This window comes from Periplaneta americana, chromosome 6 (genome assembly GCF_040183065.1).
Source record: "Periplaneta americana isolate PAMFEO1 chromosome 6, P.americana_PAMFEO1_priV1, whole genome shotgun sequence".
Lineage (NCBI taxonomy): Eukaryota > Metazoa > Arthropoda > Insecta > Blattodea > Blattidae > Periplaneta > Periplaneta americana.
In genome coordinates this window covers 4,886,510-4,913,461 of record NC_091122.1, presented here as the reverse complement: position 1 = coordinate 4,913,461, position 26,952 = coordinate 4,886,510, and the positions used below count along the sequence as shown (strand labels likewise).

Genomic DNA, 26,952 nt, shown 5'->3' with positions numbered 1-26,952 from the left:
ATAATAACAACATTTCCCATATTTATTCTGGATTTAAATTTTTTCCCTAGTGTCATTTATATTTGTTATTGTTGCTCCAAGATATTTGAAATTTTCCTCCTCTTCAAAGGATAAAATTCCAATTTTTATATTTACATTTCGTACTATGTTCTGGTCACGTGACATAATCATATACTTTGTCTCTTTCGGAATTTAGTTCTAAACGTATCTTTTTATTTGTTTCAAGTAAAATTCTCTTTTTTTGTCTAGTAGTTTGGGGTTTTTCTCCTAACGTATTCACGTCATCCGCATAGACAAGCAGCTGATGTAACCCGTTCAATTCCAAACCCTCTGTGTTATCCTGGACATTCCTAATGGCATATTCTAAAGCAAAGTTAAAAAGTAAAGGTAATAGTGCATCTCCTTGCTTTAGCCCGCAGTGAATTGGAAAAGATTCGATAGCTCTATGTGTGTAAAATTGTTTAGTTTATTTCAGACTACAGATTATAGGCTTACAGTAGCTCTATCTGGTTTTGCGTCTCTTGCCATCGTTAAAAATCGGAAGAAATAAATCTTAAACAATAAAACAAAAGTAAGAAATGACTGAGAAATTAGAAAAGGGACAATAAACTGGCAAACAAGGAATAAGTTTGTGTAAAATAGAGGTGAACATAATATTAAACTGGTATATACGTACTTTTCCGAAACAACGTACGACTTATCCTCTTTATTACCATGGCAACATGAAGCAATGTAGGATAGGACCAACACGCCATGCTTCGTTGTGATTTGTGAAACAAGTGAAGGTACGGCAGGCTTACTGCAGATACACTAGAAAGCAGCTGATAGAAGCTTCGAACAACGTCCAGTGAGAGCTGACGTCACAAGAGAGGCGATGTGATCTAGTTGTCGGAGGCAGTCACCGGTGTCTTGTTTTAAGGGAAATGCATAACTGTTTAAGGAAATACGGTTACTCCAATGAGTTATATGCAAATGATCAGCAAATAAACCTGCTATACCGTTCTTGTTGGCATGTGACTGAAAGTTCACGACGAAAATGAAAATAATAAATTATTTACATACTAATTAGTAAGACGAAGACCATGGTTATAGGAAGGAAAATACAGAAGATAAACGTGCGAATTCTAAATGAGGCAGTAGAGCAAGTGGACAGCTTCAAATACTTGGGGTGTACTATAAGCAGTAACATGAGCTGCTGCCAGGAAGTCAAAAGGAGGATAGCAATGGCAAAGGAAGCTTTTAATAGAAAAAAGAGCATCTTCTGCGGACCTCTGGAGAAAGAACTAAGAAAGAGACTAGTGAAGTGCTTTATGTGGAGTATGGCATTGTATGGCAGAGAAACGTGGACGTTACGAAGAAATGAAGAGAAGCGAATAGAAGCATTTGAAATGTGGATATGGAGAAGAATGGAGTGTGTGAAATGGACAGACAGAATAAGAAATGAAGCTGTGTTGGAAAGAGTGGGTGAAGAAAGAATGATACTGAAACTGATCAGGAAGAGAAAAAGGAATTGGCTGGGTCACTGGCTGAGAAGAAACTGCCTACTGAAGGATGCACTGGAAGGAATGGTGAACGGGAGAAGAGTTCGGGGCAGAAGAAGATATCAGATGACAGACGATATTAAGATATATGGATCATATGAGGAGACAAAGAGGAAGGCAGGAAATAGGAAAGATTGGAGAAAGCTGGGTTTGTAGTGAAAGACCTGCGCTTGGGTAGAACACCTTCCTACACCTAAGGAACCAGTCTCAAACTCTTTGACTATTTTACGCAATAAATATCACAAAGAAAATCGTGTTACAAGGTTGGGAAGTGCTTTTTACAAAATCGAGGAAAAGTTTGAAAAAACGAGAAGAGCGAGTTTTTCAATTTCCGAGATTTTGTAATGCATTTCACAAACGCGTATTGTACAACATTTTTTGCACGATCATATTTTTAAAATTGCAAATACAATATATTTTGCATTGAAAATTTAGAGCAATATTATTCCAAAGCCTTCTCAAAACTGCTCTGTAATGGTAACTAAGCAACAATCAGTGCACTGTAATGGGTCTATTTCAGTATAGTTTCCATAGCAACAAGTTTCTCTGTGGAAATTATAATTTTCATGGCCTAACAACAATACCTGTAAATACAGCAAAAAAGCACGATTGTGCGAAAATATATTTCGCTACATTTAAATAATTTAGTATTGTAATGGCCGTTTCATTCAATAAATTTAATCCTTAAATATATTTTTCTTAAATTTGATATCGATACCTCTCCAGCCTCGACATCATTATTGTCACCAATACCTTAAAAAATCTGTCTTCAGAATTGGTCATTTGGCCAGTTTTTCTTCATTTTCTTTAGGATCATGAAATATCACTACAGATTACCAAGCAGCGAGAGCTGAGACAACACAGTACAAGTACAACCAAGGGATAAACACATCTATTTAGTGCAAATAGCAGGTGGCCTATGTACGTAGGCGTACATTTCTAAATCTTTTCCGATAATCAAAGCTAATTCAACCGGATTTTTTTAGATAAGAAATAAGCCTCTATTATTTGAAATCCAGTGGATTTAGCTACAGTTTCTTCAAATTTGTGTATCGGCCAAGGAAGACTGGAATTGTCCGAAGTTCTGGTTCAGTCCAGTTTGAATGAAAGCAAACACAAGATTCTGACGTGTGCATTCTTCGACCTTGTTAGATAATACAGAAAAACTGGAGTAGTGACAGCGAACACCTTATTCCGTATTCAGTGGACAACCTCAGGGGTGTACAACCTTGGAAAAAAACGTCTGTTTGGCTAACAAATTTCTTTGCTTAATATTTTTTCGTCAAAACTGGTCGCCCACATATCTCACATCATACTGAAATCTAAAATAAATATACCAGCAATTCCAACGTAGGCTACTATATTTTTTTTTCTCAACACGATCACCATGGAAACTAAACCTCATAACGTTGCTAGGTGACTAGAAGAAATTACCAAATAACCAAAGTACAGAGATATGATTTAATGAAATATTAGCACAGTCTACACCTTTTCCAGTTGTATTTCAGAAAACATCAATTGTATTTCAGATTTCTCAATTTAATTTCAGATAGTATCATTTGTATTTTAGATTTATCAATTTAATTTCAGAAATTATCAATAATTGATAATTTCTGAAATTAAATTGACTAATCTGAAATACAATTGATAATTTCTGAAATACAATTGATAGTCTATTTTCTTAAATATAACTTGAAAAGGTGTAGTATATACAGTCACGAAGCTTGGGTTGTGAGGGTATTAGGAATAATAGAATGCGCTGGTACTATTTCGCATTGTCTGTAATGAGGCGATATTAACGATCCTAGTGGTTAGCAACTATCTATGGATGCACATTTACTACGTATTGAGCTTCATGACTGTATATACTAGACTGTGATATTAGTTTGTAAGCTTTTGTTATATTTTTATTTCAACGTGTAAGGTTTATCCTACATTAAAAAAGTGAAAGGATTTTGTGGAACGGAATTTAAACTGACGTCATTCTAATTAGGTTGCCATGGAAATGCTTACTTCATATCCGAGAAACTCAACAATGTGAACGAGTTCATTGCTATATACAAGGGCAGTCCTACTTGGAAGAGTTTATTAAAGTCTATGGGGCTTTAGAACATACAGAGTGTCCCAAAAAATATGCGACACAATTTCATGTGTTACTTATATGTAAAAAAAATAAAGTAATTTATATGTACGAGTACATAGGTATAGAAGTTCAAATTTCAAATTTCAAATTTATTTACAATTTACATTTGAATCGAATACATATGAATAGATACCCGAAATGAGCATAATGCTCGTGCTCGGGTACAGTCCAGTAGTCTACATAAATTTTACAGGGTTCAAATAATAATGCTGATGATATAAATAATAGTAATAACAACAACAATAATAATAATAATAATAATAATAATAATAATAATAATAATAATATAATAGTGATAAAACAAAAATATTTACAATAATAAAATAAATACTAAGACGGATAAAATAAAATATAAAAACCACTAGTGAGAGTTAACACAACTTAAATAAGCATATAGCCTAATAACCGGAAAAAATGCCAAACTCGAAAATCAACAGAAAAGTTCGTTGTATCGCAGACGACAGCAACCGCCGTATTGACATTGTGTTGTGCATTAATGGTAGTAGGGGGGAGCCGAAAGTCTACGTAACTGCCGTTCTCATCGAATCTTCTCGTACAATCATGGGAAGTTAATGCTGTAAAAACAAAATGTCTACAAGTCAAATTGTTCATTATTACCAGGATAAATACAAATAATACTGAAATATATTAATCAAGTTTTAGTTATAGATCTCCTCTTTTGTGCAAGAGGTATCATATCAAAATATTTTATGAATGGAGGGGAAAATATAAATTTCAAAAACTTTCTAGCGACAAGATATAGTGACAAGTACAATCAAGTGTATCTGTGGCGATGCTAAGAAAATCATTTATTGGAGATATACACTGTTATTAATTAGGAAAATGATCTATTTATATTTATTGCAATGTTTTATCTTATAGGGTACATGCATCAGATAAATACAATAAAAATGAGTACCATATAATGCTAGTAACACTTAAAAAAATAATAATAAAATTTATCAAATATCATACAAACATTTTCACTTTATTTTTAAACTTAAGAATGTGTAGATTGCTTAGGTCTGGATTATTTTTCAATACTGAATTGTATAGTCTTGGTCCATAATTCCTACTGTGTCTTAATCCAGCTGTAGTGTGGCATTTAGGTTCTGCCAAAAGAGTTGGGACATTTCTTCTGGTGTTATGTATATGTTTTTCAGTTATAAAATTCATTCGATTTTTGTGAAAATAAGTTAGTAATGTATGTTTATGTATTTGCTCAATTTTTAGTACTTGGAATTCAGAATAAATAAAGTGAAGAACTAAGTGTCTTGGTTCACCTGTGAGAGATAATACGTATTGTGAAAGGCTATAACTCTGAAACGAAGCATTTCCGGGGCAATACAGAGTGGAAGTGAAATTACTCTGTATATAGCTCATGTTGTGTGTAACAAAAAGTGTAAAATACCAAATTGGTGGAAAGTTCATAGTTTTCTCAGAAAAAAAAAAAAAAAACTTTCTCCCAAATGTTTAACACCCTCTTATTCGATAACTATTGTGAGTGGGATCGTGATTTTTGTCCATAATTATCGATATAAAATCTAATAAAGAATCATTTATCCCGATGGCATATTTCAATTGCGTGGACTGTTTTCGTGTAAATTTAATTTATAAACAACTAATTCAAGCTATTGACCTATACGACGAACTTACAACATTGTAGCCAGAAAGGGAGATGGGAGGTAGTTCACGAAGGCAAACAGACCTGAGTTCGTTGACCTCTTACATCTGTATTACGAGAAGAAAGAGCAGTGTGTTAGCGGCGATGTTGTTGGACTGCTGAAACTTCCAGCTTAATTTTATAATTAACCGTGCATTTAATCACAAAACGTAATATAGGTTTTATATTCATGTAAATATACCCTAGCGTCCCTTTGAATCTCCAAGGTTTTTTCACTTCCATTTGTATACATACATATCTATCTTCATTGTTTACGTATGAGGAACGCATTTCTGAAGACGTGACGTTTATTTTTGGACACCCTGTATTAAAGATAATCAGTTATGCTTTGACATAGACGCATGCACTATAGGCCTATATTCATAACTGCAGAAAGTTAATACAAGCTTGACATTATTAATACAGATGAATAAATAGCCCTAACAATAACTATATTTACGAGATAGTTAATTGTTAATTGTATTCTTTGTAGCTCAGTTCTTCAATTGTCTCTTGAATAGTAGGCCTACATTATGTTTTAATGAATTATTATTAATATTGGAAGTACTTCATTCCGTTCATTAGACACATTAAATCGTGCAGCAAATTATATTTATTTATCCCAATTCCTGTATTCACGCTACAAGCGATCATAATGGTCTCCTCAAAACTCCTGTCACTTCTATTGTTCTTTGCTTGGTTATTTAACGGCGCTGTATCAACTACTAGGTTATTTAGCGTCGATGAGATTGGTGAGAGCTAGATGGTATTTTACGAGATGAAGAAGAGGATTAGCCATAGATTACCTGACATTCTCCTTACGGTTGGGGAAAACCTCGGGAAAACCCCAACCATAGAATCGAACCCGCACCCGATCGCAATTCCGAATCGGTATACAAGCGCCTCAGCCGACTGAGCTACGCCGGTTGCTCTTCTATTGTTACAATGGCTACTACTTTTCTTAACATTCAAATTATTTTTTATTCAAGTCTATATTTTACGAATATTCACAGTATATTTAGCTGCCAAGTCATATTCAAGTGTCTCTTAATAAATTGTTGATATAAGCAATGTTTTCCGTTTTCCTGCCAAGTTTCAACCTTCGTGTACAAAATATGGATTTATGTTTCTCACATCTTTATCATCTAGTCTGCTGTCGAAAAATCTGACAGAATTTATAAAACAGTTATATTACCGGTTGTTCTGTATGGCTGTGAAACTTGGACTCTCACTTTGAGAGAGGAACATAGGTTAAGGGTGTTTGAGAATAAAGTGCTTAGGAAAATATTTGGGGCTGAGAGGGATGAAGTTACAGGAGAAAGGAGAAAGTTACACAACGCAGAACTGCACGCATTGTATTCTTCACCTGACATAATTAGGAACATTAAATCCAGACGTTTGAGATGGGCAGGACATGTAGCACATATGGGCGAATCCAGAAATGCATATAGAGTGTTAGTTGGGAGACCGGAGGGAAAAAGACCTTTGGGGAGGCCGAGACGTAGATGGGAGGATAATAATAAAATGGATTTGAGGGAAGTGGGATATAATGATAGAGACTGGATTAATCTTGCTCAGGATAGGGACCAATGGCGGGCTTATGTGAGGGCGGGAATGAACCTCCGGGTTCTTTAAAAGCCAGTAAGTAAGTACATCTTTTTATAATGGAAGTGGCCCACCCCAGGATTTCAACATGGAACCTCTCAAATGTGAATGATATTTCTTATTTGTATACGTTATTTTATGATCAGTTGATAATAAACTAGGAGGAGTTATTGTTCTAGCAACATCCATTGCAATTTTATTTATTATATCTTTATAATATAATTCAAATTTCCGAGGTACACAATTTTATGCAATTAACCAAATTACACAGGATGTTTCAGAAGTGATGGTACAAAATTTAGAGATGAGAAGTAAAAACGAAGGGAAGCAAAAACATAACAGTAAACATGGGTTCGAAAATCAACCTTCTCACGTATGCCGCATTCTCCCCATCCCATTTCCTTCTAAGTGTGAGACAGTATGGTGAACGTTGGATAGGTAGAGGAGGACCTGTACAGGATTTAAATACTTTGAATGTTTGTGTATGGGGTTACGCAAAAAGCCTTGTTTACACAACAGACATCACCACATCTGAAGAATTGCAGCATCGGATTGTAGATGCCTTCCAGCAAATGAAGAAAGACCCAGGATTGCTCGAGTGCATTCACAGGTCTTTGCGGAGAAGACTGGACAGTTGCATTCAACTGCATTTTGAACACCTGTTGTAAAATTCTTCAGTTACAGTGTCCATACGGACTCAGTATATCCTCAAAAAAATTATTATACATATGTAAACATATATATTAAATTTTAAAGAAGGGAAGCAAAGAAAAGGGCGTGAAAAATTACAATTGCTATTAATGTGGCACCATGTGATTAATTAGGATTTGGCAGGATTTTTTAACACAATTATCACAATGCCATCCCTCAGAGATGTTGGCAGAGCAAACTGGCGTCGAAATTCTTTGAAAAAAGCTGGTATAGTCCCTCGAGCACCTATGAGCAAGCCGAATACCTCAACGTGAATTAAGGCATATTTCAGCTTGAAATAGTTGACTGTAGGCTCATAGATCGACTTCTTCTCAAGGTGGACCTCGGCTGACTGATGACATCCTACTTCAAAACGTATCGTGGGGTCCACAATGATGCCCTGTTTAGTGTCAGCATTGTACGCTAAAATATCTACTCGTCTCGTTGACCCATTTTCAGCTAGACAGGAGATTTCTTCTTCTACTATCCAACCCTTATTTCTTAATGCGGCAGCAATTTTGGATGTTACAAGACGATGTCTAGAGTTCCTCAAGAGCAGTCCCTGTTCACAGAATCCCAAGACGTGTGATAAAGTTTCAATCTCCGGGCAGCCATGTCTGCACCGGGTACCGTCGAGAGATCTGCCAGGAACGGAACGAACAGCTGCTAAATTTGCTGTCATTTTCAGGCTAGATATCCATTCATTAGTCGAAAGTCCTTTCTTGTTTGCAATCCAACTGTTGGCGGCTGTTACTTCGCTATACATCTCAACACCTTTTTCCCGTCCTGAAAGGGTCTTCCATGATTCATATTCACGACCTCTCAATTCTTCTCGAAAATTTCGAATTGTAGCTTTAGTAAAGTCTTCGGGAAAAGAAAGGCGGAGGGAATCACACGACGATTTGAGTTCGACATGTCTCATCATGTTAACATGCGGATTATCTGCTCTGATTAATGATAGACAGATGTTACAATGTTGAAGAAAAGCTTCCCATGAAGCGCGTATTAACTGAAGTACTGTACCTTGTTTATCCACAAATGTCGTTATGTCATAAACGATTAATTTTCGGACCCATGTTTACTGCAACTTTGAATTTAACCCACGTTCACATGGACCATTTTTAAGCACAATGACCACAAGAACAGACCCAAGTGTCAGTGGAACACCCTGTATAATTACGCAAGCAGTGAAACGTGTCCGGATGGTACAGAAAAATGTATTTCCGTTCACTGCGCGTTATGAAGAAAGTAAAAGCTGCCGGACAGGAATTCAAGTGCATTTCATTAAATAGGTCGTGCCTGGCATCGAAGCGCTGACGGTCGCACGCTCCGCCGCTATCTCGGCATGCAGCGTGACGTCATGTGCGGACAATTGCCTGTCACAACGCGCGGGAGCGTAACCGTGGCGATGTTCCACAGCAACCAGATAGAATTGTGGAAACGACATTGATTTCGTCTGTTAAATAGCATTAATTTAAGGCATTCAATGAAAAACCAAGCAACCATGACACTCCGGATATAATTGGTATTTGCACAGCTACTGTCCTTAAGCTGAAATTGTGTCCCTTGCACTATTTTATTTTATTCTATTTATTTTATTTTAAATCCACCACCAACAGAAGCAGGTTTCCAATTACAGGTGGCTTACACAGATACATACACAAAATACATAATAACAGAAAAAGCAAAACAAACAACACAAACGAAATGGTAATAGATGCTAGAATATAATATTACAGTTAATATAGTGCCAAATGTCAATATAATGATGCAAAATTATTTAAAAACTAGAGTAAAAACATTATAATACACTTCTTCATAAGTTAAATATCTAAGAAAATACAATTCTTTTCAATATTGTATGAAATTTTTCAACTGTTAAACTGAAATCCAATTGAGAATCACAGCTTAAAGACAGAGAGTTGTATTACACATAACAAACAATGGAGAGTTCTTGAAGAAAACAGTTCTAGGAATGGGCATAACAAAAGGTTGCCTATGACGTAATTCTGTTCTTTTTACATTGAACTGAAGGAATTTAACAAAATCGCAGTTATTCAATATACCGTTGACAGTCTTATAGAGTAAAATTTGACTATTTATTAATCGTCGAGATTTTAAAGTTTTATAATTAAATTCAAAAAGTAACTGATTATATGAAATTTGCTTGTCATAAGACGATACGTGATGTTTTTTAAAATATAAATAACGTAAAAATCTTTTCTGTATCCTTTCTATTTGCATCTGATGGGTCTGGAACTGAGGTTACTATATTACAGACGCATACTCTAGCTTACTTCTAACCATAGTTTTATATAGAGTACCAATAGTATTTATATTTTTTAATTCTTTTGTATTTCTGATTATAAATCCTAATTTTCTATATGCATCAATTACCACATGATTTAAGTGCATTTTAAAACATAAGTTGTGTGTAAAATAAATACCCAAATCCTTCAATGATTCTACTCTAGGTAACTTCACACCATTAATTTCATACGAATTTTGAGGAACTGTCTTATTTTTAGAGTATGTCATAAAGCAACATTTATTAAGATTTAACAGAAGAAAATTATCGATACTCCATCTATATAATCTGTCCAAATCATGCTGTAGATCAAAAACGTCTTGTTGTTTGCCAATGACGTTATACAATTTAACATCATCAGCATATAGTAAACATTTAGTGTGCAAATCTGTTTAGGTAGGTCATTGATATAAAGTAAAAAGAACAAGGGACCAAGATTAGATCCTTGGGGTACACCTGAAGTTATTGTGAATGGTTTTGATTTTACTTGATTGAATGAAACATACTGCTGCTATTATTATCATCATCATCGTTATGTAACTGGCCATATATAAAAATTTTAATTAATACAGTTGTCGTTAAATGTAGGCCTTGACTCGTTCGTAAAGAGGGGTTACCGGGTTTGAACCCCTCCTTGCACTTAAAAAATGACATATTTAGATTTGAGTATTTTTTTTATCCATAATAGTTTTCCCTTCTCTAATTTTTCACTGTAGAGTAACAAAATCTATATCGACATAAGGCCCTCCTTCAATATATTCATCATGACAGTTTCATTCTTTATTCTTGGTGAGTTCCATGTTCCATTATTGTTTAATTAAATGTATTTCAATATAACTTATTTCATTGTTTCCATGGATTTTCCTTTTGTGTAGAGTGTCTTACTTATCATACACAAATTACTGTTCACTAATTATGTATAGGGTGAACAGTAAGTAATGTTATTAATTTCAGGGGTTTATTTCTTTTAGATATATCAAACAAAAATGTTTAATACAATTTTGCTCGTTTTTGCTTCCTTTTCTAGATAATAACTGTTTTATATGAAACATTTCATAGCGTGTTTTGGGAAAGCCATTGATTTAATTCCCAATATGCTCAGTCAATTTAAGAGAGCAGTGTATTATGATAATAAATGATTGAAAGAATTTTAGTTTTGTCCTTTAAATGTGCAGCAATTTGACTCGAACAAATGTTCTGAAAAGGAATTCTGAAACGTTACATTTGTTTGCACGAAATTTCTGCACATTTAAAGGACAAAGACAAAATTCTTTCACTCATTTATTATCATAATACACTGCTCTCTTAAATTGACTGAGCATATTGGGAATTAAATCAATGGCTTTCCCAAAACACGCTATGAAATGTTTAATATAAAACAATTTTTATCTCGAAAAGGAAGCGAAAATGAGCAAAATTGTATTGAACTTTTTTTTTAAATGTCTCATAGAATAACCCCAGAAATGAATGACATTACTTACGCTTCAGTCCACAGATGTGGAGTAACGGTTAGCGCGTCTGGCCGCGAAACCAGGTGGCCCGGGTTCGAATCCTGGTCGGGGCAAGTTACCTTTTTGAGGATTTTCCGGGGTTTTTCCTCAACCCAATATGAGCAAATGCTGGATAACTTTCAGTGTTGGACCCCGGGCTCATTTCACCGGCATTATCACCTTCATATCATTCAGACGCTATATAACCTGAGATGTTGATACAGCGTCGTAAAATAACCAATAAAATAAAATAAAACTTACGGTTTTCAGCCTGTATATATGACTATTCTGTAAGTGTAATTATGACACAAGCATTTTTTATTATACAAAATTAAACAGAATTGAATTTGTTAAAAATTGGACGGCTCTGAAAATATTATTTTTCAAAGATTTTATAAGGACATACCGTACATGAATATGTTCTATTAGAACATAATAATAATAATAATAATAATAATGATTTATTTTAGCTGGCAGAGTTAAGGCCGTAAGGCCTTCTCTTCCACACAACCAGCAAAAAGTGTATATACATATGCATGAACTTACAAAGAATTCAACAATTTGATTTAGATGAGAGTTACATGTATACAAGAGTTATTTACGAATTAAACAACAAAATACTATGAACTATTAATTAAACACTGAAATAAACTGGGTAGCAGAATTAAACTAAAATACATAGAATGTTAATATATTTCAAATTATATTAGATAATAGAAAGAGATTATTATGAGACAATTTTGAAAATGCAGCACAATTAGGATGATGTCTAAAGAAAAAAAGCAACAGTGTAGTCAGTAATATTTTAAATCAGTATGATTGGAGTGAAATGCTAATAAGGTTATCTTTTAAGCTGTTCTTAAAGGTGTTTGTTGTCTTGCAGCCCCTAATACTTTGTGACAAGGAATTCCATTGACGCGAGGTGGATATTGTAAAAGATGAGGAATAACAAGATGTTCTATGAAGAGGTATATTTAGCGTGCCACAGATAAGTGATCTGGTATTTACGTCGTGGTTAGAGTATAGATAAGAGAAACGAGACGAAAGGTAATTTGGTGTTGAGGTGTGCAGAATTCGAAAGAGTAAAGACAAGGAGTGTAAAGTTCTGCGTTCTTTAAGTCGGAGCCACTAGAGACTTGCGAAGGACGGTGATATGTGATCATATCGTCGGATGTTGCACACGTATCTGACGCACATATTCTGAGCTCGCTGTAACTTGACTGACAGTTCAGAACTTAGATCACTTAACAAAACGTCACAATAATCGAAGTGCGGCATTACTAGGGTTTGTACTAGGGTATAGTATAGTATAGTATTAATAAATATACCGTAAAATAATAATAATAATAATAATAATAATAATAATAATAATAATAATAATGCACAAAATGTAAAATATCAATAATTAAAATTGTGAACAATTTTTATAATAACTACCTTTGGCAAAATTGCGTACGCCACTGATACTTTTAATAGACCTAACAGTATAGAGTGGGCCACGAAATGTAGTCTCAGACAGAAACAACGAGCAATGTACTACATTATCTATCATTACTATATTATTATTATTATTATTATTATTATTATTATTATTATTATTATTATTATTATTATTTCAAAACCCTTTTGAGCACGTCACAGTTGGTATACCAGACTAAAATGGAGCCCAACAATGAACGCTTTCACACGCAGCGATACGAAGATAGGCTACTTTTTTCGTGGTCTACCGTGCATTAAAAAAATTGTAACGCGTTCCCATGATAGTCCATTTCAATTTGATTAATTTTCTGTTCTTCTAGTAATGGGTTGCTAAAAATGTATGTATTTTCGGGATATCTGGGGGTCGAATTCACAATAATAGACCTATATTTTTGTACGTTTTAGGTATATTAAGAAAATAAAGTTCAAATACACACCACTTAACCTTGGTCAAGTTGTTTATCGACATACTGTTACCAAAAAAATTACCATTCGTCATACACGCTTCAGGACATACGTGACATGTGACGTCACACAGGAGTCGGAAACGAGTAGACAAAAAGATTAATTATCATTAACAAAGACAGTAAAGGTTAAAACACCACGGGACGTTAGTCGCTTGTTCATTGGCCGCTCCTCTAAGCTGTTCAATATTCGTGCTTTATTTTTCTATCTAGACAGAACCACGATGACGTGAGGGTGTCTATGAAGGAGATAATAGCAGGATATACGCGCGATCGCATTTCGTGGGCAGATACATAGGATATGAATATCATCTTGAAGGCTGTCTTGGTTTGCTGTCCTACTTAAGGAACTTAATTTTGGTGGGAAAAATGCAGATAAGGAGACATAGGCTACATTGTAGAAGATTTAAGTAATCTATACTAATAATAAATCTGTAGCCGAAATTTTTCTGGTAATTTTCGATTTTCCAAAAATAATTGGTCCTAACATATATAATTAACCACCCTGAAACCGAAAATCACTTTTTTGAAATTTTGTTTGTATGTCTGTCTGTCTGTATGTTTGTTACCTTTTCACGCGATAATGTCTGAACGGATTTCGATGAAAATTGGAATATAAATTAAGTTCGTTGTAACTTAGATTTTAGGCTATATGGCATTCAAAATACATTATTTAAAAGGGGGGTTATAAGGAGGCCTGAATTAAATAAATCGAAATATCTCGCTTATTATTCATTTTTGTGAAAAAGTTACATAACAAAAGTTTCTTTAAAAATAATTTTCGATAAGTTTTATTCCTTAAAATATTTTGATAGGACTGATATTCAATGAGATAAATGAGTTTTAAAATTAAAATAACTGCCATCTAAGGCCGTGTAATGAATTAAAAAACAAATGACTTCGTCTATAAGGGGCCTTGGACAGCAACAATCGAACGAAAGGTATGAAAGATAGCCTACAGAGAATGTTTCTGTGTTTGTATGAAGTAATATCGGAAGCTAAATTAACCGATTTGTATAATTAATTATTATTTCACCATTGGAAAGTGTAGTTTCTCTAGATGGACATAATGCTATAATGTTATTGCAGTAACTTCTGATATAATATAATAAAATATAATATAATATAATATAATATAATATAATATAATATAATATAAACATAATAATAAATCTGTAGCCAAAATTTTTCTGTTAATTTTCGCTTTTCCAAAAATAATTGGTAATAACAATTAATAACATGTTAAAGGAATTGTCATTGCACCAAATGAGTGGTCTCTGGATCAAAATGATCGCATTTTAATATTTTAAATACAATTTAAATTAAGTAACATATTAAACGATTTATCCTTCTATCAAACACGAATGTTCCCTGGATCAAATGTCCTATTTTAATTATGTAATTACTTTATATTTATTTCTAACGGGTGCAGCGGAGCGCACGGGTACGGCTAGTTCTTAATATAGGCTTTATCTCTTAGTAATCATCGGAGGTCAAACTCGAGGCTGAGGATGGTTCCGTTGTTCGTGAGTCGAAATTTGAACATCGGCTCCTGTACATTGAAAAATTTAACTAGTTGCAAACGAAATAAACTAAATTCACTTTTCTGGAGAGCGCTCACGGATGAGTTTCTTCAATGGTTGATTAAAGGAACGAAGTGAACTTATAGAAAACAATCTGCCCTCAATGAGAGTCACTGTGGAATAATGTAGAAAGACAGGAATTGTTTAGTAAAACATTCAGAGAAATGTAAACCCAACAGAATCATCAATGGCCAAAATATAAATGGTAATATAGTGATATATTGATATTGCAAACCTAATTTCGATAAACAATATATATCGCAGAAAATATATCGATATATCGAACGATTATCGATATATCGCTATTCCGTAAACAAATTGCATCTTCAGGCGTACATTTACTCTATTGCACTAAAATTACTAAAATTTTAATATTCCTTTTTACCATTGAAATTAACATCGCAACAGTCAAAAGTATAAATGTAAAATTGTAACAATAAACAATAATTTTCAGTACCATGTGTTGTAGATCCTAACCTAAATCATAATATGGTGGAGGCAAGGGAGCTTAAATGATATATTGGGAAAGAGTTACGTGAACTCAACATGGTTGAGTATTTAAAATTGGAACACGATTCAATTATTCTAATGTTATATAGGATTGAATCCAGGACACAGATATAATGCTCTTTTCTACCTAACAACGTAATCATTTTTAAATGTAAGTAAACAGAACTTGTAATTATTTTTAAATGTAAGTAAACCGTAAATAAGTAATGTAAGTAAATTCGACAGATAATGGAGAAAAAATGGGAGTATAAGGGTACAGTACATCAGTTATTCATAGATTTCTAAAAGGCATATGACTCGGTTAAGAGGGAAGTATTATATGACATTCTTATTGAATTTGGTATTCCCAAGAAACTAGTTCGATTAATTAAAAAGTGTCTCAGTGAAACATACAGCAGAGTCCGTATAGGTCAGTTTCTATCTGATGCTTTTCCAATTCACTGCGGGCTAAAGCAAGGAGATGCACTATCACCTTTACTTTTTAATTTTGCTCTAGAGTATGCCATTAGGAAAGTACAGGATTGCATTCAGGGTTTGGAATTGAACGGATTACATCAGCTGCTTGTCTATGCGGATGACGTGAATATGTTAGGAGAAAATCCACAAACGATTAGGGAAAACACGGGAATTTTACTTGAAACAAGTAAAGCGATCGGTTTTGAAGTAAATCCCGAAAAGACAAAGTATATGATTATGTCTCGTGACCAGAATATTGTACGAAATGGAAATATAAAAATTGGAGATTTATCCTTCGAAGAGGTGGAAAAATTCAAATATCTTGGAGCAACAGTAACAAATATAAATGACACTCGGGAGGAAATTAAACGCAGAATAAGTATGGGAAATGCGTGTTATTATTCGGTTGAGAAGCTCTTATCATCCAGTCTGCTGTCCAAAAATCTGAAAGTTAGAATTTATAAAACAGTTATATTACCGGTTGTTCTTTATGGTTGTGAAACTTGGACTCTCACTATGAGAGAGGAACATAGGTTAAGGGTGTTTGAGAATAAGGTGCTTAGGAAAATATTTCGGGCTAAGAGGGATGAAGTTACAGGAGAATGGAGAAAGTTACACAACGCAGAGCTGCACGCATTGTATTCTTCACCCTACATCATTAGGAACATTAAATCCAGACGTTTGAGATGGGCAGGACATGTAGCTCGTATGGGCGAAACCAGAAATGCATATAGAGTGTTAGTTGGGAGGCCGGAGTGAAAAAGACCTTTGGGGACGCTGAGACGTAGGTGGGAAGATAATATTAAAATGGATTTGAGGGAGGTGGGATATGATGGTAGAGACTGGATTAATCTTGCTCAGGATAGGGACCAATGGCAGGCTTATGTGGGGGCGGCAATGAACCTCCGGGTTCCTTAAAAGCCAGTAAGTAAGTAAGTAAGTTTATATAAACAAGTAAAGAAGTAAAGAAAGGAACAAGTGAATAAATAAAGAAGTAAGGAAAAAAATAGTAAATAAATAAACAATTAAGTAGATAATCAGATAAACAGGTAAATATATACAGAAATAAAAAATTAAGAGAACAAATATATAGACAAACAGGGAGATAAATAAATAAATATTACTATTATTATTGGTATTGTTACTATTTTTATTATTATCACTATTATTATTATTATTATTATTATTATTATTATTATTTTTGCTTTTATCATTCGGAACTTATCTTGCAGACACGCTGTAGGAGTCCCTGTGTCTATGTAGGTTCTGTTATCAAGTGCCATGTCCGTTGCAACATCTGGGCGTAATCTATCTTCTGTATCTGCTCACTCAAGTGCATGCGAGGTGTTATCTTGGTCACCGGTAATAACAGGATATCAGGGACAATGCTGCATTAACCAGGCATTCCAAGAATAGAGCGTCTCCACGGAATTCCCAGTTAAGACCTGTATTAAGAGATCCCCTCCGTCACGTAAGTTACATGCACGGGTTGGTATGAACACATTCACATGCGCTCCTAGTCATGCGAGGGATTTCTTAGGAACTGCTAAATAGGTGCGGTTTCATACATCGCTGTAGATGACGTACATTTTACTCATCGCGTGATGAAAAGCGGGAGATGAAGCTGCAGGGAGAAATATGTTAGTGTTACCAATGCTTACATCATGTGATGCAGTAGTGATATTATTAATTAAAATGTATGCAGACTTCATCTGTTGCTGGTGATTGCTCTTGCGCTTAGGAAGTGAGAGGTTAAGGCTTAAGTACAATGCAATTCTTACTAGATTAAGCAATTGTTAATAGTTACTTAATTAAAATAATTAGCATCATTTAATTCCCACACCCATATTGCCACTTATGTTTACGAGCTATCTAAGTGATGTTTACCATAATCAACCCCCACAGTGAAGAAGGTCACAGTCCTTCCGCTCGTCTTCTTGAGAGCAACGAAAGATTCTCTGCTTGATGTTGCTTAACTTCCACTGTGCAATGAGCACGTGGATGGGAGGGGTGTTCTTGGAGTAATTCTTACAACAAACGGAATGTAGAATAAATATCTGGAAGGATCAACCATACATCGGATCCCCGTGCTTTTGTGAGGGATGTCGATAGATTCTGCTAAATAATAGAATGTGATAGAACAGAATAGAAAATAATGAAACATAATACAACAGAACTGAATATAAAAGGATAAAATAGAACAAAATAGAGTATAAAAGAATAGAACAGAACAGAAAATGATAGTATAAAACAGAATAGAATAGAAAAGTATAGAATAGAATAGAAATGGATAGATTAGAAAAGAATAGAAAAGGATAGAATAGAATAGAAATGGATAGATTAGAATAGAAATGGATAGAATAGGAAAGAATAGAAAAGGATAGAATAGAATAGAAATGGATAGAATAGAATAGAAATGGATAGAATAGAATAGAACAGAATAGAAAAGGATAGAATAGAATAGAAATGGATAGAATAGAATAGAATAGAAAAGGATAGAATAGAATAGAAATGGATGGAATAGAATAGAACAGAATAGAATAGAATAGAAAAGGATAGAATAGAATAGAAATGGATGGAATAGAATAGAACAGAATAGAACAGAATAGAAAAGGATAGAATAGAATAGAAATGGATAGAATAGAATAGAATAGAAAAGGATAGAATAGAATAGAAATGGATGGAATAGAATAGAACAGAATAGAACAGAATAGAAAAGGATAGAATAGAATAGAAATGGATAGAATAGAATAGAAATGGATAGAATAGAATAGAAAAGAATAGAATAGAATAGAACAGAATAGAAAAGGATAGAATAGAATAGAAATGGATAGAATAGAATAGAAAAGGATAGAATAGAATAGAAATGGATAGAATAGAATAGAATAGAAAAGGATAGAATAGAATAGAAATGGATGGAATAGAATAGAACAGAATAGAAAAGGATAGAATAGAATAGAAATGGATAGAATAGGATAGAAATGGATAGAATAGAATAGAACAGAATAGAAAAGGATAGAATAGAATAGAAATGAATAGAATAGAATAGAAAAGGATAGAATAGAATAGAAATGGATGGAATAGAATAGAACAGAATAGAATAGAATAGAAAAGGATAGAATAGAATAGAAATGGATGGAATAGAATAGAACAGAATAGAACAGAATAGAAAAGGATAGAATAGAATAGAAATGGATAGAATAGAATAGAATAGAATAGAAAAGGATAGAATAGAATAGAAATGGATGGAATAGAATAGAACAGAATAGAACAGAATAGAAAAGGATAGAATAGAATAGAAATGGATAGAATAGAATAGAAATGGCTAGAATAGAATAGAAAAGAATAGAATAGAATAGAACAGAATAGAAAAGGATAGAATAGAATAGAAATGGATAGAATAGAATAGAAAAGGATAGAATAGAATAGAAATGGATAGAATAGAATAGAATAGAAAAGGATAGAATAGAATAGAAATGGATGGAATAGAATAGAACAGAATAGAAAAGGATAGAATAGAATAGAAATGGATAGAATAGAATAGAAATGGATAGAATAGAATAGAACAGAATAGAAAAGGATAGAATAGAATAGAAATGGATAGAATAGAATAGAATAGAAAAGGATAGAATAGAATAGAAATGGATGGAATAGAATAGAACAGAATAGAATAGAATAGAAAAGGATAGAATAGAATAGAAATGGATGGAATAGAATAGAACAGAATAGAACAGAATAGAAAAGGATAGAATAGAATAGAAATGGATAGAATAGAATAGAATAGAAAAGGATAGAATAGAATAGAAATGGATGGAATAGAATAGAACAGAATAGAACAGAATAGAAAAGGATAGAATAGAATAGAAATGGATAGAATAGAATAGAAATGGATAGAATAGAATAGAAAAGAATAGAATAGAATAGAACAGAATAGAAAAGGATAGAATAGAATAGAAATGGATAGAATAGAATAGAATAGAAAAGGATAGAATAGAATAGAAATGGATAGAATAGAATAGAATAGAAAAGGATAGAATAGAATAGAAATGGATGGAATAGAATAGAACAGAATAGAAAAGGATAGAATAGAATAGAAATGGATAGAATAGGATAGAAATGGATAGAATAGAATAGAACAGAATAGAAAAGGATAGAATAGAATAGAAATGAATAGAATAGAATAGAAAAGGATAGAATAGAATAGAAATGGATGGAATAGAATAGAACAGAATAGAATAGAATAGAAAAGGATAGAATAGAATAGAAATGGATGAAATAGAATAGAACAGAATAGAACAGAATAGAAAAGGATAGAATAGAATAGAAATGGATAGAATAGAATAGAATAGAAAAGGATAGAATAGAATAGAAATGGATGGAATAGAATAGAACAGAATAGAACAGAATAGAAAAGGATAGAATAGAATAGAAATGGATAGAATAGAATAGAAAAGAATAGAATAGAATAGAACAGAATAGAAAAGGATAGAATAGAATAGAAATGGATAGAATAGAATAGAATAGAAAAGGATAGAATAGAATAGAAATGGATGGAATAGAATAGAACAGAATAGAACAGAATAGAAAAGGATAGAATAGAATAGAAATGGATAGAATAGAATAGAAAAGAATAGAATAGAATAGAACAGAATAGAAAAGGATAGAATAGAATAGAAATGGATAGAATAGAATAGAATAGAAAAGGATAGAATAGAATAGAAATGGATAGAATAGAATAGAATAGAAAAGGATAGAATAGAATAGAAATGGATGGAATAGAATAGAACAGAATAGAAAAGGATAGAATAGAATAGAAATGGATAGAATAGGATAGAAATGGATAGAATAGAATAGAACAGAATAGAAAAGGATAGAATAGAATAGAAATGAATAGAATAGAATAGAAAAGGATAGAATAGAATAGAAATGGATGGAATAGAATAGAACAGAATAGAATAGAATAGAAAAGGATAGAATAGAATAGAAATGGATGAAATAGAATAGAACAGAATAGAACAGAATAGAAAAGGATAGAATAGAATAGAAATGGATAGAATAGAATAGAATAGAAAAGGATAGAATAGAATAGAAATGGATGGAATAGAATAGAACAGAATAGAACAGAATAGAAAAGGATAGAATAGAATAGAAATGGATAGAATAGAATAGAAAAGAATAGAATAGAATAGAACAGAATAGAAAAGGATAGAATAGAATAGAAATGGATAGAATAGAATAGAATAGAAAAGGATAGAATAGAATAGAAATGGATGGAATAGAATAGAACAGAATAGAACAGAATAGAAAAGGATAGAATAGAATAGAAATGGATAGAATAGAATAGAAAAGAATAGAATAGAATAGAACAGAATAGAAAAGGATAGAATAGAATAGAAATGGATAGAATAGAATAGAATAGAAAAGGATAGAATAGAATAGAAATGGATAGAATAGAATAGAATAGAAAAGGATAGAATAGAATAGAAATGGATGGAATAGAATAGAACAGAATAGAAAAGGATAGAATAGAATAGAAATGGATAGAATAGGATAGAAATGGATAGAATAGAATAGAACAGAATAGAAAAGGATAGAATAGAATAGAAATGAATAGAATAGAATAGAAAAGGATAGAATAGAATAGAAATGGATGGAATAGAATAGAACAGAATAGAATAGAATAGAAAAGGATAGAATAGAATAGAAATGGATGAAATAGAATAGAACAGAATAGAACAGAATAGAAAAGGATAGAATAGAATAGAAATGGATAGAATAGAATAGAATAGAAAAGGATAGAATAGAATAGAAATGGATGGAATAGAATAGAACAGAATAGAACAGAATAGAAAAGGATAGAATAGAATAGAAATGGATAGAATAGAATAGAAAAGAATAGAATAGAATAGAACAGAATAGAAAAGGATAGAATAGAATAGAAATGGATAGAATAGAATAGAATAGAAAAGGATAGAATAGAATAGAAATGGATGGAATAGAATAGAACAGAATAGAAAAGGATAGAATAGAATAGAAATGGATAGAATAGAATAGAAATGAATAGAATAGAATAGAAAAGAATAGAATAGAATAGAACAGAATAGAAAAGGATAGAATAGAATAGAAATGGATAGAATAAAATAGAATAGAAAAGGATAGAATAGAATAGAAATGGATGGAATAGAATAGAACAGAATAGAATAGAAAAGGGGGATATAATAGAATAGAAATGAATAGAATGGAATATAAAAGTATAGAATACAAGAGATTAGAACATAATTGATAGAACATCATATAATATAATAGAAGAGAATAGAATATAATAGAATATAAAGAACGTAATAGAATATAATAAAATAAAATAGACCAGAACGGAAGAAAATAGAGTTATAAAAGAACAGAATGGAATAGAACAGAAGAGACGAAATAGAATTCGACAGAACACAAAATAATGGAACATAATAGAAGACAATGGAATAGAACTGGGATAAAGTAGAATAAAATAAACCAGAACAAATTATAACGGGACAGAATGGAATTAAACAAAATATAATAGACTATAACAGAATGTAACAGAATTTGGTAGAATAGAACAGAGAAAAGAATAGACTAGAACGTATAATAGATTAGGCCTAGAATATAATAGAGCAAAAGAGGCCTATAACAGAGAAAAATATAATAGAAGAGAATTGAATTGCCTAGAACAGAATAATAGAGAATAGAAGATAATAGAATAGAGTGGAATATAACTTTAGAATAAACTAGAACAGATCAGAATGGAATGAAAGTTAATAAAACAACACAGAATATAATAGAAAGGAATAGACAGAAATATAATACAAAATAAAGCATTAAAAAGTGGGTCTAGAGACTGAATTGAATAGAACGAAATAAAAACACAGAAATAAACATTATGATGGAAAGGAAAACAAAACGGTACAGAATGCACAGACCTAAACTAACTGGGGAGAACAAATTGAACTAAATTCGAAAGTAAGTTTGGCACCAGCGTGTTGGATACTGACGTAGAACATCGACCTCAGGACCGCGTGTGGAAACGCAGTCACTTCACCGGCAGTTTCTATCCTGTTGCGAGTTAATAACATTCTTGTTTCTTTGTTGCAGCTACGACGAAACAAAATGGCATCGCCAAGAACTCGGAGGAAGTCAATTACATCAACCATGAAGAAGACGACGAAATGGTGAGCATCTGGTTGCCTAGCAACATTCACGACTGATACTAACAGTTGGTGTGTGTTTGTGCCATATGTAGAACTGCCGTATCTACGTATATGTCTGGGCACGAGGCTATGTAAGTTACCAAAGTAGAAAAAAGTTCAGCCACGTATAAACAACTGTGGCGATTTAAGGGTGCTTGACGTTCGGGACTTTGCGAGTGATCAATATCGAGTCTCGGAAGACTCGGTAGTCTTTACGTCAAGGGCGCGACATTGTCGTGCGGGTTTTCGGCTTTGCAGGCGCTGTTAGTCTTGCTTTCTTGATGGCCGTTCATCTCTAATTTGGATCCTTAACACGGTATTTCGGAGCCTAAGGTAAAAGGATTACCTTGTTTCAGTGTCCTATTATCTGATAGGTTAGACGTTTAGCTATGGTGGGGTCAATTCTATGAGTAAAATCTTTCGGCATTAGTGTTGGAATCTGTTATTCTTCTTTACAGCTCTAAGGAAGCAATAAGAAAAATTATAGGCCTATTATTATTATTATTATTATTATTATTAAAACTTTCAGAACGGCCCCGAGGTTCACTCAGCCTCCTATAAAATTGAGTACCGGGTCTTTCCCGGGGGTAAAAGGCGGTCAGAGAGTGGTGCCGACCACACCACCTCATTCTAGTGCCGAGGTCATGGAAAGCATGGAGCTCTACCTCCATGCCCCCCCAGTGCCTTCATGGCATGTTACGGGAATACCTTTACCTTTACCTTTACCTTTATTATTATTATTATTATTATTATTATTATTATTATTATTATTATTATTATCTTCTCACTTTGAAAGAAGAACAGCGGTTAAGGGTGTTTGAGATTAAGGTGCTTAGGAAAATATTTGGGGCTAAGAGGGATGAAGTTACAGGAGAATGGAGAAAGTTACACAACACAGAACTGCACGCATTGTATTCTTTACCTGGCATTCATTCATAGTGTTCTGTCCAATTGCAGGTATTTCACTGCAAACCCAGCACTCTCAAATATTTCCTATTTTCTGCGTTCCTCTTAGTCTCCGCATACGATCCATATACATTTTAATGCCGTCTATCATTTCATGCCTCCCGGTCTGAAGTTGCGCTCGATCCCCGCTTGGGCTGATTACCTGGTTGGGTTTTTTCCGAGGTTTTCCCCAACCGTAAGGTGAATTCCAGGTAATCTATGGCGAATCATCGGCCTCATCTCGCCAAATATCATCTCGCTATTGCCAATCTCATCGACGCTAAATAACCCCGTAGTTGATACAGCGTCGTTAAATAACCAACTTAAAAAATTAATTTCATATCTTCTTTGGCCACAAACCCTTCTCCCGTTCACCATTACTTCCAGTGCATCCTTCAGTAGGCAGTTTTTTCTCAGCCAGTGACCCAGCCAATTCCTTTTCCTCTTCCTGATCAGTTTCAGCATCATTCTTTCTTCACCCACTCTTTCCAACACAGCTCCATTTCTTATTCTATCTGTCCATTTCACACGCTCCATTCTTCTCCATATCCACATTTCAAATGCTTCTAGTCGCTTCTCTTCACTTCGTCGTAATGTCCATGTTTCTGTCCCACACAACGCCACACTCCACACAAAACACTTCACTAGTCTCTTTCTTTGTTCTTTTCCAGAGGATAACATACGGGGGCAAAGGCTAAATTGGGATATCCCGGTGTAATCAATGTAACATGATTAAAGTATGTAGTGCTATTTGAAAAATTCATGACGTCACGTGTATCTTGTACCATAATGTAGTTACATGCACCAAATATCTACACTCATGTTAGCCCCTCGTTCTAACATAACTCTCAAAAACAAAAATTCCAATACCTATCTAAACAAAAAAGCTATAAATAGGTGCAGAAGATAAATGAGACACTCTGTATATGTGCAGAAAATCCAATCTTTTCCAGGCTCCTGTATCAACTTTCAGCAATATTTCACAAAAACTATAATGAAATCATAAACAGACGTATTTCTTATATGGCTCAGATATCATCAATGTAGGAATTTACTAGTTTTTAATTCTGATTTCTCTTGGCTTAAAGTCGATCGATGATTGAAACGAAACAATAATTATTGAAATATTGAATTTTAAGAATGTATCAACTGACTCCTGTTAATTATAAGTAATTATATCCTGATCTGGTGTCCGTTATGCAGGAGGTATACGGCTACGAGCGGAACGCCGTGCGGACGGCGCTCACGTGGCTGTGCGTGGTGCTGACGGCAGGCACGCTGCGCCTCGTGTTCCACTGGTACCCTCAGTGGCTGCTGTACACCACTCACACACGCTGCCCGCTCTGCAGCGCCACCAAGATACTCGTCGTGGTGAGTCACTATACTACTCGCCTTTGAAGCAGATCGCTGGTTCGAATTCCAGTTACGTTGTGATTTATCGGCATTTTAAGTCTTGTGCTACCTTGTGTGTGATGTTTAGTTTTAAAAAATAAAGGATATATAGTTCAAAGCAGCGTGAGAGATCTTCCACTACATGATACATACAGAGTTTTACACATAGATAAGATTATAGCTGCAGTATGTAGTTGGCTATACAGGGTGATTCACGAGGAAAGGTAAAAAATGAAGTCATTCTGAGTCAGAAAGTTCATATGAATATAGGTCAGTTTTCGAACAGTTACGGAGATATGGCTCTTTGATTTCACAGAAACTTCTAAGATTCCATTGTATTAACTCGCATTTAGAGACAGATAACGGACAAATTTGAAGTTTATATTCACGCATGCATACATAACTAATATTATAGACGTCTGGGTCGATGTTTTCGCGCGTTTTCAAAGGTACCTCCTTCTGCTTCAATGCACTGTTGCGCTCGGGCGTGAATCGCGCTCATCTCGCGGGAGAGTTGCACGTAACTGTTCTTTATGCCGCATCCAAAATACGGTCGATTAGCGCCTCTCTCATTTCCTCGTTCCTTTGCTACACCAAGTCTTTCATCCAACCCCATAGACAGTAAATACTCTTCGATATGGTACCCTTCTGTTCGGAAAGCGTCGTTCATATTCAGCGACGGCACGCAAGGAACTTCCATCGCACAAACCATAAACATACACCATATCGGCGTATTCTGCAGTCGAAAATTTATAAGGCATCTTGAAAAACACAACTTAACACTTCGGATAACTGTACCTGTATAACTACTGTACTGTAGGTAGCTGACTGAACTGCTGTGAACCGATAAGTGATAGCGTATTTGTTGTGACATTTGTAATGCCCCACCACCCGGTTTGTTTCTCTTCTCTTATCAACATCGCTCGCAATGCAGATTCCAATGTTACGTCATTCATCGGTGACCTTGTCTCACGTCAGCAGCATATGGTAACGTCTGATTCACATTGGGGCGAGACGTTTTACCAAAAAAAAATGCATCTAGCTCCGCCATCGTTCGAAAACGGACCTATGTTCATATGAACTTTTTCACTCAAAATGGCCTAAGATATTGTATCCTAAATTTTTTACCTTTCCTCGTGAATCACCCTTTATGAATAGCTAGGCTATAGGCAGACAATTTAGAGATACAGCACAATTAGGTAGACTGGTAGGTAAATTAGTTTGGAAAATTACTAAATTAAGTAGGTAGATAAGTAGATTAAGTTGTTAGATAGGTTATTTAGGTAGGTGGACTAGTTACATAGGTAGTTCAGGTATGTATGCAGGCAGATAGATTAGGCACATATGTAGATAGGTACGGTACGTAAACAGGAAAGTTATGTAGAATGTAGCTAAGATACGTACCTAGGTAGATACAGTAGATTAGGTAACACGTAAATAGGTAGAATAAGCAGGTAGGTAGG

General features: G+C 33.9%; 1 protein-coding gene across 3 annotated transcripts in view; it reads left to right on the top strand.

The window, feature by feature from the left end:
• The window catches only part of LOC138700912 (polyamine-transporting ATPase 13A3-like), a 200,110-nt gene that overhangs the window by 114,516 nt on the left and 58,642 nt on the right, over positions 1 to 26,952 (top strand). For all 3 annotated transcript variants that reach the window (XM_069827333.1, XM_069827332.1, XM_069827331.1), the window contains 2 exons: positions 23,058 to 23,134; positions 25,301 to 25,468. In XM_069827333.1, coding sequence (XP_069683434.1) covers positions 23,132 to 23,134; positions 25,301 to 25,468 — 171 coding nt within the window. In that variant the 5' untranslated portion in view covers positions 23,058 to 23,131. The remainder of the gene's footprint in view (positions 1 to 23,057; positions 23,135 to 25,300; positions 25,469 to 26,952) is intronic.